This window comes from Podarcis muralis, chromosome 4 (assembly GCF_964188315.1).
Source record: "Podarcis muralis chromosome 4, rPodMur119.hap1.1, whole genome shotgun sequence".
Taxonomy (NCBI): domain Eukaryota; kingdom Metazoa; phylum Chordata; class Lepidosauria; order Squamata; family Lacertidae; genus Podarcis; species Podarcis muralis.
In genome coordinates this window covers 79,674,407-79,690,489 of record NC_135658.1, presented here as the reverse complement: position 1 = coordinate 79,690,489, position 16,083 = coordinate 79,674,407, and the positions used below count along the sequence as shown (strand labels likewise).

Genomic DNA, 16,083 nt, shown 5'->3' with positions numbered 1-16,083 from the left:
TCGTGAGTAAATAAGGGATAAGGTGGTCTCTCAAGTAACCAAAACTTTAATCTTGGCCTGGTAGCAGATTGGTAGTAATTTTCCCTCACAAGCGTTCTAGCCACCATGTTCTGTACTAGCTGCAGCCTCCAGACCAACCCCAAAGGTAGCCCCACAAAGTGTGCATTTCAGAAATCCAACCTTGAAGTTACCAATACATGGGAAACTGTTGTGAAGCCACCCTGATCCAGGAACAGCTGCCATTGCCTTCCAGCTGAAGCTGGTAGAAAGATTTCCTAGCATCTCCAGTGACGGAGTTGGGTCTGGGAGCCCTCCCAGACTTTGTGCCTTCTCCATCAGTCAGAGTGTGACACCATACAATTAATGATACTAAGGAACTTGGTGGACTTATGGGCTGGAGATGTCCTATTCCCTTGTATAAGGATGGTTTGGAACCTTTACAGTAGCTAGTGCAGAATGTGGTACCCCACCTATTGACAGGTGTGGACCAGATTTTGTGTATCTCCCCTGTACTTCAAAGCCCTAAACAGAAGGAGAGAGCTTTCTGTTTGCGTTTGGCTGGGTCACTGCAGAAAGCAGAATTCTGGATTAGACATCTGGACTGATCTAGCAGTGCTCTTCTTATTTTCCCCTGTCCCTGTTTCTCAGAAATATCTTCTCTCCACAGAGAATCTCAATAAAAGCAGCCACCTGCCTTAACCCATCTGCTTGAATAGCTTGTGGTGCACTTTTAGTTACTGTTGAATAAAGAACCAGCAATACTGCCCCTTGGGACTTGTTACTTATTGCACAAGAAACAGTCAATGTGTATTTCTACCAGGGCTTGATTTGAGGCAAGGTTCAGCCTATGGCCTGCTTTTCATTCATACAAACTACATGTGAAAACAAAAACACCTCTTAGCATCTGTTCTTACCAGCTTCTATGCATATATAATTAAAGAGTAGAACTATCTGGCCAAAGCATTATTGTGTAGTTTCCAGGAAAACTTAATTCTGGCACATTTTGCTTTGGAAAAAACTGATCGATGGTTATCTCAATGGATGGATTATGGTCCCAAAATTGTTTTACGTAAGTGACTCTTGATAATTGAATTAAAGAAGGGCCATAGTTCAGTGGTAGAACATCTGCTTCGCTTGCATAAAATCCCCGATTCAGTCTCTGGAATATCTAGGTAGGGCTAAGAATGTCTCTGTCTGAAACCCTGGAGAGCCTTACGTAGAACGCCGTGCAAGGAAGTCTGTTCTTAGCATATAAAGGAGATTGTCAGCTTTGTTGACTTGTTTAAGAGTTAAATTTCAGTGGTTGCCCATCACATTGGTTTTGTATGTTTAAAAGTTATAGGAGGTACATGTCATGTCGAGTCCAACATGTTAAATCTATGTGTGAAACTGAATACTCACATATTCATATTGCCATCTATCCTCAGGTGATTATCTAAATATATATATATATATATACATTTTTACAGCTTGCACTGGATACACACTACTGGACTTGGATCAATCACTTTGTGATTTGGGGATCACTGCTTTTCTACATTGTCTTTTCCCTTCTCTGGGGAGGGATCATCTGGTAAGAAACACCTGTGAAGCATAATTGAAAATGCCACTTCTGGAATCGCATACAAGGGATGGCAGACTATTTATTTATGTTAAAATATTAATAACCCACACTTCAGGCAGCATAACCCTAGCCACGATGCCTCTAATCTGCCTCTTCTGTCTAGACAATATGTTTCTTAATTCCAGTTTCTGAGAGTCACAAGAGGGCAGAGTGCTGTTTCACTTAGGTTCTGGTTTCGGGCCGGCCACTGAGAACAGCAGGCTGGACTAGCTAGGCTTGACCCAGAAGGCTCTTGTCTTAATGCAAAGAGAAATTTTATGAAACACTAATACCTTGAACCTAGCCACAATTTGACAGTGAGGTAAGAATAAGGATAAGAATGGCCGCCGAGACCATATAACACTGGTTCTGAAAGACCTACATTGGCTCCCAGTACATTTCTGAGCACAACTCAAAGTGTTGGTGCTGACCTTTAAAGCCCTAAACGGCCTCGGCTCAGTATATCTGAAGGAGCGTCTCCACCCCTATTGTTGTGCCCAGACACTGAGGTCCAGCTCCGAGGCCCTTCTTGTGGTCCTCTCACTGCGACAAGTGAGGTTACAGGGAACCAGGCCTTCTCGGTGGTGGCGCCTGCCCTGTGGAACGCCCTCCCATCAGATGTCAAGGAAATAAACAACTCTCTGACTTTTAGAAGACATCTGAAGGCAGCCCTGTTTAGGGAAGTTTTTAATGCTTTATGTTTTATCGTGTTTTAAATATTCTGTTGGGTGCTGCCCAGATTGGCTGGGGAAACCCAACCAGATGAGTGGGGTATAAATAAATAAACATTATTATTATTATTATTATTGCATGCTGAAACCATCTATATTTTGAGTTCGACTTCATTTATCCACCATGGTTGTGTTCTGTTTTTCTTCTGCCCAATTAGGCCTTTTCTCAATTACCAGAGGATGTACTATGTGTTCATGCAAATGCTGTCTAGCGGTCCTGCATGGCTGGGTATTATTATGCTCATAACGGTGAGCCTTCTTCCAGATGTTCTGAAGAAAATTTTATGCAGGCAATTATGGCCTACAGCAACAGAAAGAATCCAGGTAAACATCCCATAGTCTTGATAATTGATGATGGAAGCCTAATCTTAGATTTATAGCCCAATCTCAGAGAAGTCTGCTCAGTTCCACCGAGGCCAAAAGGGACTTATTTTTACAAACAAGTGTGGCTGGATTTGCATGCTTAAGGTTAGTACTAGTGCCCTGCTGAAAACCTGCCCTCTAAGTCTCTTTTCCTCACCACCAAAGTGGCTTCCATTTTTCGCTTGCGTTTTCAGAATTATTTATAATTTCAGTGAGTTCTGGTGTGAGCATACCTGATGGTTGTGAGGTGGCCAAGGGTGGTGTGTGAGGTTTGCTTTCCAATAAATTTGTATTTATTTATTTTACTCAGTTTATATCCTGCCCCCCCCCCAAAAAAACCCATTTCGCTAGTACCCTGCAGCATGCTTCCAGATATGAAAAAGCCCCAAGATACGAGTTAATACAGACATACACAGACGTTTTAAACTCACATAACCTCTGTTCTAAAAGAGCTGCGCTGGTTTGTTTCTAGTCCGAATTTAGGGTGCTCACATTAGTGTTTAAAAGCCCTAAATGTCTTAGCTTTCAAATGTCTGAAAGACAATCTCCTTCTCTACAGATGCCCTATTCAGATTAGCATAGATGACAGTGAGAGAGGTCTTTTCCCTGTAGCAGCCTCTAAGCTGTGCTATTCCCACCCCCCACAAACACATAGAGGTGCACCTAACACTATGCAGGCACCCTAATTTTCCAATTGTAAATTGCTTAACTGATTTTTTTGTATTTTCATATCGTTGTAACCCACCTTGGATAGGTGGATAAGAAAGTATAATAATTTAAGTATCTGGGGAAAGTGCAAGTTCAATCACAGATGCAGGGCTGATATTTCTTAATTTTTTAATAACCTCCCCCCCCCCCAAAGCCCCCTTTCTGTTACTTTCGGCAGCACAAAGCAACACGAAACTGTTCAGCAGCCTGTTTTAAACTTGGTTAACTTATAATGGCAACCTATGCAAATTAGCATTGATAGCTTCAGCTCCCTCCTTCCAAACAACTCCACTGAGTTTTATATCCTACATTTATGTATCACTTTATTGCCCATTGTATTTGAAGAAGCTTTCAATCTAGAATACTGGCTTAGAATATAATAAACATGATTTTGAAAATGAGAGGAATCAAATTCAGGTATGCAAAGTATTTTTAAGCAAAATAAATAAAAAAATCATTCATTAAAGATAATAACTAGAACCATCAGTACAATTTAGTACGTTGTCAATTTAGAAATTATAGTGAACTTTGAATGATAACGTGTGTTGCTTGTTTAGCTAGAACACTGAAGCTGCTTGTTTCTGAAGCCTAGTTTCTAGAAAGATTATCCTGAAATTTCAACAGATGCTTTTCGTATTAAAGACATTGTTTAATGAAAACTGCATCATATTTCTGTTAGCAATATTTCATCTCCTTCATTAATCTGTTGTTTCTTTAATTCCCTCTGTTTGATGAATAGCTAAAAATATTCTTGAATTTCAAATATCTGTGTAGCTACATGATGAAGCGTCAAATTAGTTTCATACACCTGTGGCTTCTCTTGTGTTAATAATTTGAAAATGAAAGTCTACCTGGTTTGGGCACTATTCTCACTTACCACTTCCTTATGTGCTGTGGGAGAAAATAAGATCACTCACCAAGTTCTCCTGTTCTAGCAGAATTTAGATACCCCTGTCCTGAATAAACTGTAGCCCTTGAGTAGGATGTACACATGTAAAATCCAACTTGCGTGGTCCTAAATCAAGCAGATAATTCCTGGGCTTTTGAAGAGGAAATCAATTGCACAATTTGCATTTATATACATTGGGTTTGCCTGTGTATAGCCTATTCAATTTGCATGGATCTCTAGTGGGGTTGGAGGCAAGGCAGACATACCTGACTGCTGAGTTGAGGTTGAAAGATGCAATTTCATTCCTCTGCTGTGTGTAAAGAGAGGTAGGAGAGAATTTCATCTGGACGAGGCCAATTAATTGTTCGCAAAGAATTGAAGATACAAAACTTTTGCAGCACTGAAACAAACACTGCCATCAGCTTGCCGGTGGTTATACACAGTAAATAAATTGCAAGCCAGGATGTTTAAGATTAGTAGGCTTGCCATATGTCAGGAAAATTCCTGACATGTCCTTTATGGAAAAAGAAACCACTCTGAAAGCTAAAAATCACTAGCTCAACAACTTTGTGGGTGTCAGAAATTTTACTTTTTGAAATTTGGCGACCCTAAGATCAGAGTTCCTAGCCAAATTAAAATGCCAGTATTTGGAGAGGGTTAGGGGGGCAAGGGCAGGTATTCAGATATCTAAATTTGGCATAAATGTTTCCATGTTATTCAGCAGTAGCAGACAACATGGTGGACTACAGCCACTCGCTTGGACTTTAATCATCTGTGTCACTGCTACTTACCAGGAGATAGAAGGGGAGGGGCAAGGCACGGGCAAAGCCAACACGATGCGAACACACTGGTGGTGTAAATCTGCCACTCCCACTGGTGTATTTGCACCACTCTGGCCTTGCCCCTTCCCCTCCTGAATATCATTGCATTTCTCCAAAGCAGCCTGACTTGCAAGGCAAAAACCTGACGCTGGAATTTAAGCAAAAATGTAATTCCAGACATGGTTGCAAGTAGAACCATGGCTGTTCAGCAGAAGCCACTGGATCAGTCTATGTGTTATTTTATTTTAACATGTTCACCAAATTTGCCCTGACAAAATCATCCCCACCCGGTATTGAATGCCTTGAGTGAGTTGCCTTCTTGTTAATCCCCAGCTGATGATTTTAGAGAGATCATCGATATTTAGATATTATGTAAAAGAAAATCTTGCTCGCCTGTATAATCCACATCGTACTGACTCTTATGTAATAATCTGAATGACCTATTTTTTGGTAATCATAACTGGACCATGGGAATAGCTTGAAGTTCAAAGCGAAGAACCAAATTAGCGTACTGTAGCCTGTAAAAAAATTACAGGAATAGTATGGAAATAATTCAGTACGATTAGGAAGTTGAACAATCCCTTAGCATTTTGACAGTTGCTCTTAGAGTTATGGTGGTCACCTAACAGAAGCTGGTAAAAACTATTAACACACTGGATGTCTGTCTACTTGAGCAAGACATCTAGAAAAGGGCGTAGTAAGGGAACTATGTGCTGTGATTTTAAGAAGTCTGGTATTGCAAGTTTTAAGTGACTAGATCTAATGGGTGGAATAAGAACTGTCTAGTATTTCCTTCCTAGGCAACTTGTTGCTTGTATTTGTAATATGCACTAGAAAGCCTTTAGCCTTTAATCAGATTTATTCCTTGTGTTTCTTCTCTTCCCTCTCCCAATATGCTCCTGTCTTCCAACCTCCTTTTCCTAAATCACTGCTACCTTGCTTTAAACTGTAAATGATGTACACGGGTACTTTCTTCAACCTTCTGGGGGAAATCAGACTAAACATCAGTGCCTTTCTGTTGAGCAGTCCACCATCTTTATGCTTTCTCAGACTTCAAGCAGTCTAAGTTTCTAATGGAGCAAAAGGTGATTTTCCCCCCTGCCTTTCTGCATGCTTGGCCATTTCGTTCAGAGGACTTTAGAAAGTGTGTCCACAGTTCATATGATGTTAGTCATACTTCATATCCAAACTGTACGTTAAACCTCTTGGTACTTACAACATGTTCTGTCGACATTCCCTCTCTTCGCTTTTCTAAAAGTATCTGTATACCATAAATAGTTATGTGCACTTTACTTGTCATTCTTTGTATGCGAATAGCATAATATGCATTGCAGGAACTGTCAATTTTAAGTAATGGTGGTTCTTGATAGATCAATGCACATTGTGCTTGCATTGTGAGTTGCAATCACCTCAGTGGACTGTTTGTCAGACACAAGTGTGATGGGAGCTTCTGAGCAATTGGGTAGTTCAGATGTACACAAGTCTGTTAGATCTTGAGGCTTGTGCACACCATCCTTACACATGCCATTTTGCTGTTTTATTTCCTGGTCTGAGGCAAACCAAAGTTTGGGACTTCATTCACACCTGCAAACTATGGTTTGTGCTTTTCCTGCAAACCCAAATCAGAAACCAGGGTAGTTTGTACATGACCTGGTTTGAACTTAGAAATTTAACTGTATTCTTCAGCTTTTTTCTTTCCATTTTAACAAACTCCCAATTCATTGTGTTTCTCGCTTTATATTCAGCTATCACCTCTATGTGGTGAGCAAGATCACTGTTTCATGACTCTACAGGGTGTTTTTTTGTTAAAAACCCCAAAAAAACAAAACCCTGACTTTTTAAAGTCTTCTTTTGCTGTTGGTGTTTTCAGAATGTTTAATATTGATATTTGTGCAAACTGCTTTGGGATATTATAATCAATGAATCTGCAAAAGCTTTGGAGGAATCTGTCTCTTTTGGTAAACTACAAGCCAAATCTTGTTTCTGTTTTCTGTTTCAAGAGTCATGACACCAGTCACGATATTCATCTAATTTGAATATTTAGCTGGTGCATTCTTTCATTCCAGCGTATGCCTACTATACATAATTATACTTATTTTGAATTACAAATTTGTTTTTATGTGTTAACTTTTCTGCTTAATTCTTCTTTCCTCCTTTTTAACATTAAGACTCTTAGTGTAAACTTGATGCCAGTTTTAAACTTTCATACTTGAAGAACACTGAATTGCTATACCCTTTCCTCATTTACATGAATCTGCTAAAAACCTCAAAACGTCTTCCTTTAATTAAAATGTCAAGCAGTAAATATGAAACAATGTGATATGAGTTTAAATCCTGTGATGGTGGTAGTTAAATGATACATATAGGGTGACCTTCATATTGGCCTTTACATGGACATATTAGAAGATTACCTCCTACTTAAGAAGTTAACTTCTCCAGAAGTAGAAAGGGACAGTCCATTTGCAACTGGGACAAATGTTGTAGGACTTTAAGGCTGTTGCAAACAACAATCTCAAATGCACTTTCCCCCCATTTCCACTGTAAATAGGGCAAGGAGGGTCTGAAATAATATACATCTGCTAGTAAACTCTAATACAATAACTGCTTCTTGTTCGTTTGTTCATTTCTTATTAACAGTGTTGATGATTTGGCATATGTTAGCCATCCTAACACTGCAGTTGTTATTTTCCTCTCCAATACCGCGAGATGTCCATATTGAGCAATAGTCTCAGTGTTTTTCCTCATCCTTGCAGAAGAGTACGAAACATAAAACTGCCCTTAATGCACTGGCGAACAACGATGGGCCACTCCTTGAAGGACCCCTTTCTGCTTCCGAGGCATAATTAGATCATTGATAGGTAACAGTATTGCACGTGTTACCGTTTGGTAATTTCTGTTGGTGTGCTGTGGTGTTTTCAAAGAGAAAACTTCTTCCTCCAGAGTTTTTGCTGTGCCTTATCAAATTAAATATAATCTCTGCAGTTTCTGATATCGCAGTCTGTTCTCAATGCATTTCAGAGCACAGGTAAGTTTTGTGGTTTTTTTGTGTAGTATTTTGGGTGTGTCTTCTGGGAAGGTTGAGATTTAGAAGCTGCATGTTCCGTTCTGATTTTTTTTTTTTTTTACTCTGATTCTAATAGGATTTATGTGCATGGTTGCAGCTTTAATTAAATATGAATTGTAAGCTGTTTTGTGTCAATCGCTATTCTTCAAATGAGATTCAGTGACTAAGCATAAGCCACAAGTATTTGGATTCAGATTAAATTAGTAACATTGGTTTGAGCAGAATTCAGAATCCCATTTGGCCCCCTCAAATATATCTGCATAATTTCCAAATATTATGAATCCATGATATTGGGTCCTGCCTGTCTTTTACCTTTGGATGTGGCAATATGATAAAGCAAAATTTCAAAAGGCACCAGCCTTTAGCCTGGCTAAACAAATGTAAGACAAAGGCTACATACTCCCAGGAATTGGGGAAAAGCAGATGCACAAGGGCACATATATCTGCTAGAGTCTTCATATCTCCCCACAGGGAACATTTGCAACTTGGTTTTTTACAAGTCACAAGTATTAGCAAGAAGCAAAAGCATTTCATCTCAGCCACACATTTATTCAAAGATAAAAACAGCCCTCAGGAAAGGAAGTGCTTTAATTTCCAAAGTGACACAAATGCCCAGATGATTGGGATTCCTAAAATAGCTTCCATAAAGCAACACGCTCCATGGAGATCAGCAGAGTGTCTTCAAATTCCCATCTGTTCCTGTGCAGAATAGCCTAGACTCTGGACATTTCCTAAATACAGGCTAGGAACAGTAAGGACAGTATAAATTAACTTATCAATTTAAATTTATCTGCTAGCTACTGAGAAAACTATCACCCATATCAGTCATTCCAAATATCAAAAGATTATCAGACATCCAAAAGGCAGGATAAAAAGTGGTTCATATCTGAGTATCTTATTCCTCCTAAGCAAAATGTCAACAAAAAGTTGTTCTATATGTAAAAGAAGACAAAATTGTTAATTAAAATAAATTGAAATTACTCCTCTGTTGAGACTGTGTCTGCATTTTTAAATGAGCCAAACAGTGGCACTCTATTGGCAATTTATATGTCTCCACCTGGCCATATTGCCCCTATGCTAGGTACCACCTTAAAGCCTTTCAGTGAATTACTATGATGACAGCTTCATAACCTATTACTTGTTTTCTTGGCAGAATAAATCAAGCCATGGTCGGGACCATTTTTCAGAATTCACACCTCTTGCCTCTCTGAAGAGTCCAAGATACAGGAGCAATGACTGCAAAAATACCCCAGCAAGAAGGTCTAGTTCTCATTCTAAAAAAACAATGTTTACGCATTGGAGAAACTATGATTATTCAGTACTCCCTTCCATCTTTGGCTACTCCAATAATAAGCGTTGTGATTCCAGTGCCAGGTACTACCACAGGGGTTCAGGTCTGGAAACATCTCTATGAGAGATCACCAACTCAAGCCTTTAAGAACTAGCAACTATTCCTCCCTCTCATTCCAACCCCCACTCCTACTACATCTGCAAATGACCATTTAACAGCACTGATTGAAATTTTGCTGGCTTTAACTGTCCAATGTAATAGTCTGACAAACTGGATCAAAGAGCATGGAGTACAGATCTTTCCCAGGAGTCTTGCCCTTCCTTATTATGTTTTAAACTGTTGAAGCAATGGATTTTTCTACGCAGTCTGGCACTGTGAGGATGAACAGCACTGTAATTTCACTCCATCCTGTCAAAAGCCTTTGTATGTTTATTGACTCCCATCATCTCTTTTCCTTTATTACTTGAAAAAGTCCTGCTTTAGTCAAACGTCCTCTTCTGAGATCAGTGGTTAAAATTTTGTCAGCCCTCTAACTAAGCAACGGTCTCAGACCCCCGGTGAAAGCAGCTGAGAACATATTTCATAGGTGCTGTTTCTGACTGGTGTTTTGTCTTTTCTTTGCTCTCTCTGTAGAACAAACTGGTGTTTCCTCTGTGCAAATCTGCTTTCAAGAAACACTCTCTAATATCCATTTTATTGTAAGTCACCAAGTAGGACGTCTATGTGTGATTTTAAGACCCAACACCCTTCCCCACACTTTAGACCAATACATTTTTACTTAGACTGCCTACAGACCTTTGGGAAGTCAAGCTGGCTAGCAAACGAGTGAAGTGGCCACTGTAGGTATTGAGTTGAAAATAATTACTGAATTTAAGAATTTAGTCTTAGAAATTTAAAGAACGAACCAGTATTCTACCATTCTGCTACCTCTAAAGTAGAGTATGGATGTATTAGGAAGTACTTTGCTACCCGAAGTTTTTTTGTTCCCCCCCCCCCCTGTTGTGGAAAGGAAGTAATTGCTTCCATAACAGGTCAACTAGATAATACTGTATTTTAAATGCTGGTTTTTAATTTTTGATTTGAACTTTGAAAGGGCGAGAGAGACAGAATGTTTAACAGAATGTCTACTTAGTGACTACTCATATTCGGTAATGACCACTAGGTTAAGTTTCCCCCTTCCTCCTCTTTGAATGTGAATTCAACTATTCTTCAGAAAAGAAAAAAAGATGTGCATGATTATGCAAACGCTTTATCTGTCATTTTAAATCATTTCAGCCAGCTTGTACTTCGGCTCTATTCGTGGCTCTAGTTTTGCTGTGTACTGGTTTTGATAATAGCATACACAGATCAGTTCTGTTTCTTTTCTCCCAGTGTTTTATTTAGGGTGTCAACTTTGCCGAAGGATTACTTTGTAGGGAAAAGAAAGTTTGTGTGTGGAAGAAAAGGCACAGGTTCTCTCTCTCGCCTTCCCTGAACAGAGATTTGGGGGAGATGGGAACATAATGCTTTGAAAGGCAAATTGTGAACATTTTATTATACCAAAGATTACAGAGACAGAGAATCTGATGGTAGTTCCCATACTTCTCAAGTCTCACCCCCCTCATAACGCACAACATCTCAGCGTTTGTCATTTAAAATGAAGCACTTTCCATTTCCAGTGTTGTTCACATACTGATAGTAATATACCGGAAGTTAATATTTATTTGACATTACATACTTGAATGTCTAGTAGAAATGTCCCCTACATAAAACACTGGTTACAAATATATATTTTTAAAAAATTAACTTGATGTGAGTATTGATTTTATACCTGTAGTAGTGACAAATCTCCTGTTCGGGTGTAGTTAACAAAATTATTTTTAATGGGTTTTTTAGAAATCTTAAAATTGCCTTTGCACTGAAATATTTTTCAATACTGTAGCTATTTATATATCTGTTATATGCATACATTTGTTAACACAACATTTCTATTGTTTTTTAATTGTATGTTTTAGAGAGTTTTTTTATACCTATGAGTTTTGGATCAGAGTTTAGCTTATAGTGGAATTGTGGTTGAATGTTGAAATTCTGATGAATGTTAAAATTAGAAATAGGTTTGTTGTTTCAGAATCATCCAAAGCTACTGATTATTTTTTTTTAAAATTGCTTTTTTGCTTGTGAATAATAGCTTTTAATGTGGTACATTCTGCTTACAACCAGCTGCTGCTGTCTACTATTCTTACATTTTTATTCCATGAAACTTTCTACTAGTTCCTTGTTTTTGTTTTGTTCATTTCCATCTTTTAGCCTTAAGTAAGAAGACCCTTTGCTTGATGATTTGAAAATGCTGCATTCCTGCTCTGCCTACTAACAAAAATGGTTTACTGCAATATTCTTGCATCTCAACTGTTTCCTAAAAAGTGAATGATCTTTCAACAGGCTGAAATATTTAATGGTAGTTTTTGTTTTTTTAAGAAAACAAACACTTATGATTGATTGTATTGCATTAGAAGGAGAAATCGTAGAAACATAGAATTGTACAGTTGGAAGGGACCCTAAGGCTTGTCTAGTCCAACCCCTTATAATGCAGGAATCTCAACACCCATCCAGTCTGAAACCACACCAGACCCTGCTTAGCTCTGCAAATGTGCTAGCAGTTTTATTGCTGCACCACTAGGAGGATATTTTTGAATTTAAAGGAGGAATTCTGCTTCCATTAAGCAATCAGAGCTTTAAAAATACACTGTTTAAATGGGGGGAAAGGAAAGGCTCTATAGGCCTTCATTTTCTTTCTGCAATAGATGTACAGGTGTAATACAGAAGCTAAACTAGTAGGCCTTAGATATTCTTGTGCATAGCAATTTGGTGCAGACATGCTGCGAAGGATGAGAATACCTAGGACCTTCCAGATGTTGCTGGAACGCAACTTCCGTTATTCCTGAACATTGGCTATGCTCATTGGGGCTGATGGGAGCTGGAGTCTCAACCACATCCGAAGGGCCACAGGCTTGTCACTCCTGTTCTGCACATGAGGATCTGCCCAGCTGAATAAGTGACTGATGCTGTCAGTGGTGAGGCATAACCTAGATTTACTTCATTACCCTTGGAAGATCAGAGTGTCTGAACTGTCAGAATTTGATCATCTGTTCAGCAATGTGCTTGTGTCACAGTTGGTGATGGATGCAGAGGATTTTCCATGTGCATTTGGGGACCAAGTGAGGGAGGAGGAAATAATTCTAGAAGGATGATCAATGTACAGAAACATATTTCCATGCACCCAGCTGGATTAGGAGAATTAGTCAGGCGCAACAACCAACGGTCAATAGTAGGGTTGCGACCTGAGTCAAAAATGTAAAATTGATAGAAATTTATATGAAGTGGAAAACTCCATTCCGTGTCACACAAATGGCCTTGTCTGAATTGTTGAACCTCTAATGTGAAAACATTTCAAATGCTTTCATAAATGTGTTGGAACTGGAGGGCATCAACCAAATATCCATTAAGACTAAAACATATACATCCATTGAAACTACTTATTCTTTAGAGTAGCTAGCAGTAATATTCAGATAATTTTGATGGCCCTCAGTAATTATTAATTTATTCAGCTTTTTAATATACAGTATACCATTTATTCACTTGCTTGCATCAGCCTATTTATTCCACTGTAATGCAAGTATCAAACGAAGGAAACTGCACTTGTTGGTGATATCAGTGAGATCATGTTGAGAAGCTTTAATGGAATTCTGTCAGAGTATTATAAGAGAGAAATATGTACATGATCGTACATTGCACAATTGCACACTTCAGTTTATACAGCTTTACCTTTGTCGAAAGAAGTACAGAATTTTAATTGTACATTGTGTCTGAACAAAATTCTGTCTTGTATGCACTATCAATATTCTTTCAGTCTGTAATGTGTAATTGGCAAAAACAAACAAACAGCTTTTTGGGAATGGTGGATCATAGTTATCAGTGCATTAATCATTAAAATATCTTTACTCATCAGCACCAAATACTGACATGTATTTTAAATGGTATAATGATAGGTGCACTTATCTGATGATAATTCAGCCTTCAAAACTACTGTTTAGACTAAGCTATAACACTTCATTAACTGGATCAAAGCAGTCTCAAATACTAAGAATATAAATAAATATAAATATATATGATATACCTGTGCATTACTGTAAAGTTTATTTTCAGTGCTGTTTTTAAACTTTCTTTTCCGTAAATACCTAAACATGAATTCTTTATATTAATATTTTTGAACTTTCTGTAGATTGTATAAAGCAGTAGATGTTTAAATCTGCTTGCAATAAAATAAAATTTGCATATTTGTTTTGGGGTGTGTGCTTGTTTTTACTGAGCAAGGTAAGTCATTTAGAGGAGAAGGGGGAAATATATTCAATTCAGAATGAAAATGTTGCATTCAACAGACATTTTGATTTCTAATTGCAGTTTTGCCCATTTGTTTATACGCTGCAGGCATTTACTAGTTCCACATAGAGAGTTTCCGTTAGTGCACCAACTGTGGGAGCTTTCTGGTAGTCACATTAAATCTCAAAACGGTGTGTACGGTGCTAGATTATTTTAATTCCTCATGGTGGTTGCTTTTTAACCATTGAAGATGTGTGAATGCTAATTCCTGCACAGGGCATGCTTTCCTATACGGACTCACACATTATAGCAGGATTTTCAGGACCCAAAATCAGCCCTAACTTTGGATGAAGAAACCCAGAGAGAAGATGTAGGTGTTATGAACAGACTGAAAGAAGAACTACTTTAAGCTTCATATATAGAAACACTTCTGTTGTCATAACAGAATGAAATTTAGTTCCTCCTGGTGTTCTTGTGTGGACTAAAATCATAGTGTGTCAAGAAAACAGCCCACCGCCGTATGTTAGATTGTGGTACATTAAAATCTAGCCACTTGGGTGGACAGGGAATATATATTTTTTAATCTGTGACATGACAGGGAGTGGCTGCCTCCATTTAAAGAATGGCAATTTGTATTAAGAACAGAAACAATGTAAAGAGCAGAAACCCTCTGAAAAAATTCAGTGAACAATGCAAGGTGAACAATGCACAATGAAAGCATCCTCTGCAAGAGCCCCCAAAGGCAGCTCACTCAAGACGTTCACTTCGTGAGGGTGGGTTTTTCATGATCACGATCACCCAATAACTGATGCTGAAAAAACAACCACCACCTCCATTGTTCTGCCCGGACACTGAGGTCCAGCGCCGAGGGCCTTCTGGCGGTTCCCTCGCTGCGAGAAGCCAAGTTACAGGGAACCAGGCAGAGGGCCTTCTCAGTAGTGGCACCCGCCCTGTGGAACGCCCTCCCACCAGATGTCAAAGAGAAAAATAACTACCAGACTTTTAGAAGACATCTGAAGGCAGCCCTTCATTAAAAGGGAAGCTTTTAATGTTTAATAGGTTATTGTATTTTAGTGTTTTGTTGGAAGCCGCCCAGAGTGGCTGGGGAAACCCAGCCAGATGGGCGGGGTATAAATAATAAATTATTGTTATTATATAACCTTTGAAGAGGTAGAATTTTGTATTATCGTCTGGAGTTAATATTCCATGCCTTGAACTTTCCTTTGTTCTGCTTTTCAGTATCAGTTGTACTCTTCGCAGCCAGCAATAAAGAAGCATGTTGGTTTGTCTGAAGTGAGAAGTAAGAATTAATTCATTCTGCAGTTGTGATTAGCAGAGCAGGATTGGGGTGCTTATTGCTAAAAGGTGAAATAAAGCGATAACTTAAAGTGATCTGAAAAAATATTTACCATAAGTTACCCTTTATTCTTTTACATTACTCACATAGTGGCTTTCCCCCCTCTTATTTTTCATGAGTATTTGATGGCAAAGGATGAAAACAGCCCTAGAGGAACAGAAACACTGCTTTGTGTACACTACCGATCACTGTTTGGTTTGCCATCTAGGCTGTAACTCTGGTCTAATTTCTGATTTTATCAGTGTGCGCGGCTCAGCATGAAGCCTTTTCAGGTTTTCTGGGCAGAAAAAAGCAAACCAGCAACCAGTAAAATTTTTTTTCCAAATGCTTTCCACAATTAATTTCCAGATGCTTCTATAGCAACCAGTTAAAAAGCTTTCAATTGGTTGTCGAACAGGAAGTAAAATCTAAAGGTCAGAAACAAGACTTAGCAAGAGGGTCCTTCAAGGATGAGTTAACAAACACACCCTAAAGTATTTATTTTCTCTCTTCCCTACTTTTAGGGGACAAGAAAGCTTGCTTTGTTCTGCATATAGTTCTCAGCACCACTTCTCCTAAACACTTCACTATAGTCACATTGTCATCTGTTCCTACTCTGTATCTAACCCTTATTTCCCCCCCGAATTTATGGTGTCAATGATACATGGGTAAAACAGACTTTTGAGAAAGCAAGCTCCACACTAGTTTTAAACTAGTGCAAACTTTTATTTGTTTACATCCCCTTGTGCAATGTATCCTTATTCTTTTTTCCTGGTGTTCACTATTTTTGTTGTTGTTAATTTGGCCTTTATATAGCTCATTATGTACATTAACACACACTTTGCATGGGGAAGGCTAGAATTGGAAGGTCGCTGCCTTTCCATCCCCCTGGCCTGGACCTCACATTCTCTCTACTAGTTT

The 16,083-nt window shown here is 38.7% G+C and overlaps 1 protein-coding gene across 6 annotated transcripts in view; it reads left to right on the top strand.

The window, feature by feature from the left end:
* The window catches only part of ATP11A (ATPase phospholipid transporting 11A), a 107,204-nt gene extending 93,415 nt beyond the window's left edge, over positions 1–13,789 (top strand). For 2 of the 6 annotated variants that reach the window (XM_028728108.2, XM_028728111.2), the window contains 4 exons: positions 1,470–1,573; positions 2,493–2,658; positions 7,869–7,973; positions 9,333–9,471. In XM_028728108.2, the coding sequence (XP_028583941.2) occupies positions 1,470–1,573; positions 2,493–2,658; positions 7,869–7,958 (360 nt within the window). In that variant the 3' untranslated portion in view covers positions 7,959–7,973; positions 9,333–9,471. Of the gene's footprint in view, positions 1–1,469; positions 1,574–2,492; positions 2,659–6,111; positions 6,201–7,868; positions 7,974–9,332 lie in introns of those variants that run through there. The other 4 variants (XM_028728106.2, XM_028728107.2, XM_028728110.2 and 1 more) reach the window with 2 other exon arrangements.
* The last annotated feature ends 2,294 nt before the right edge of the window (positions 13,790–16,083 follow it).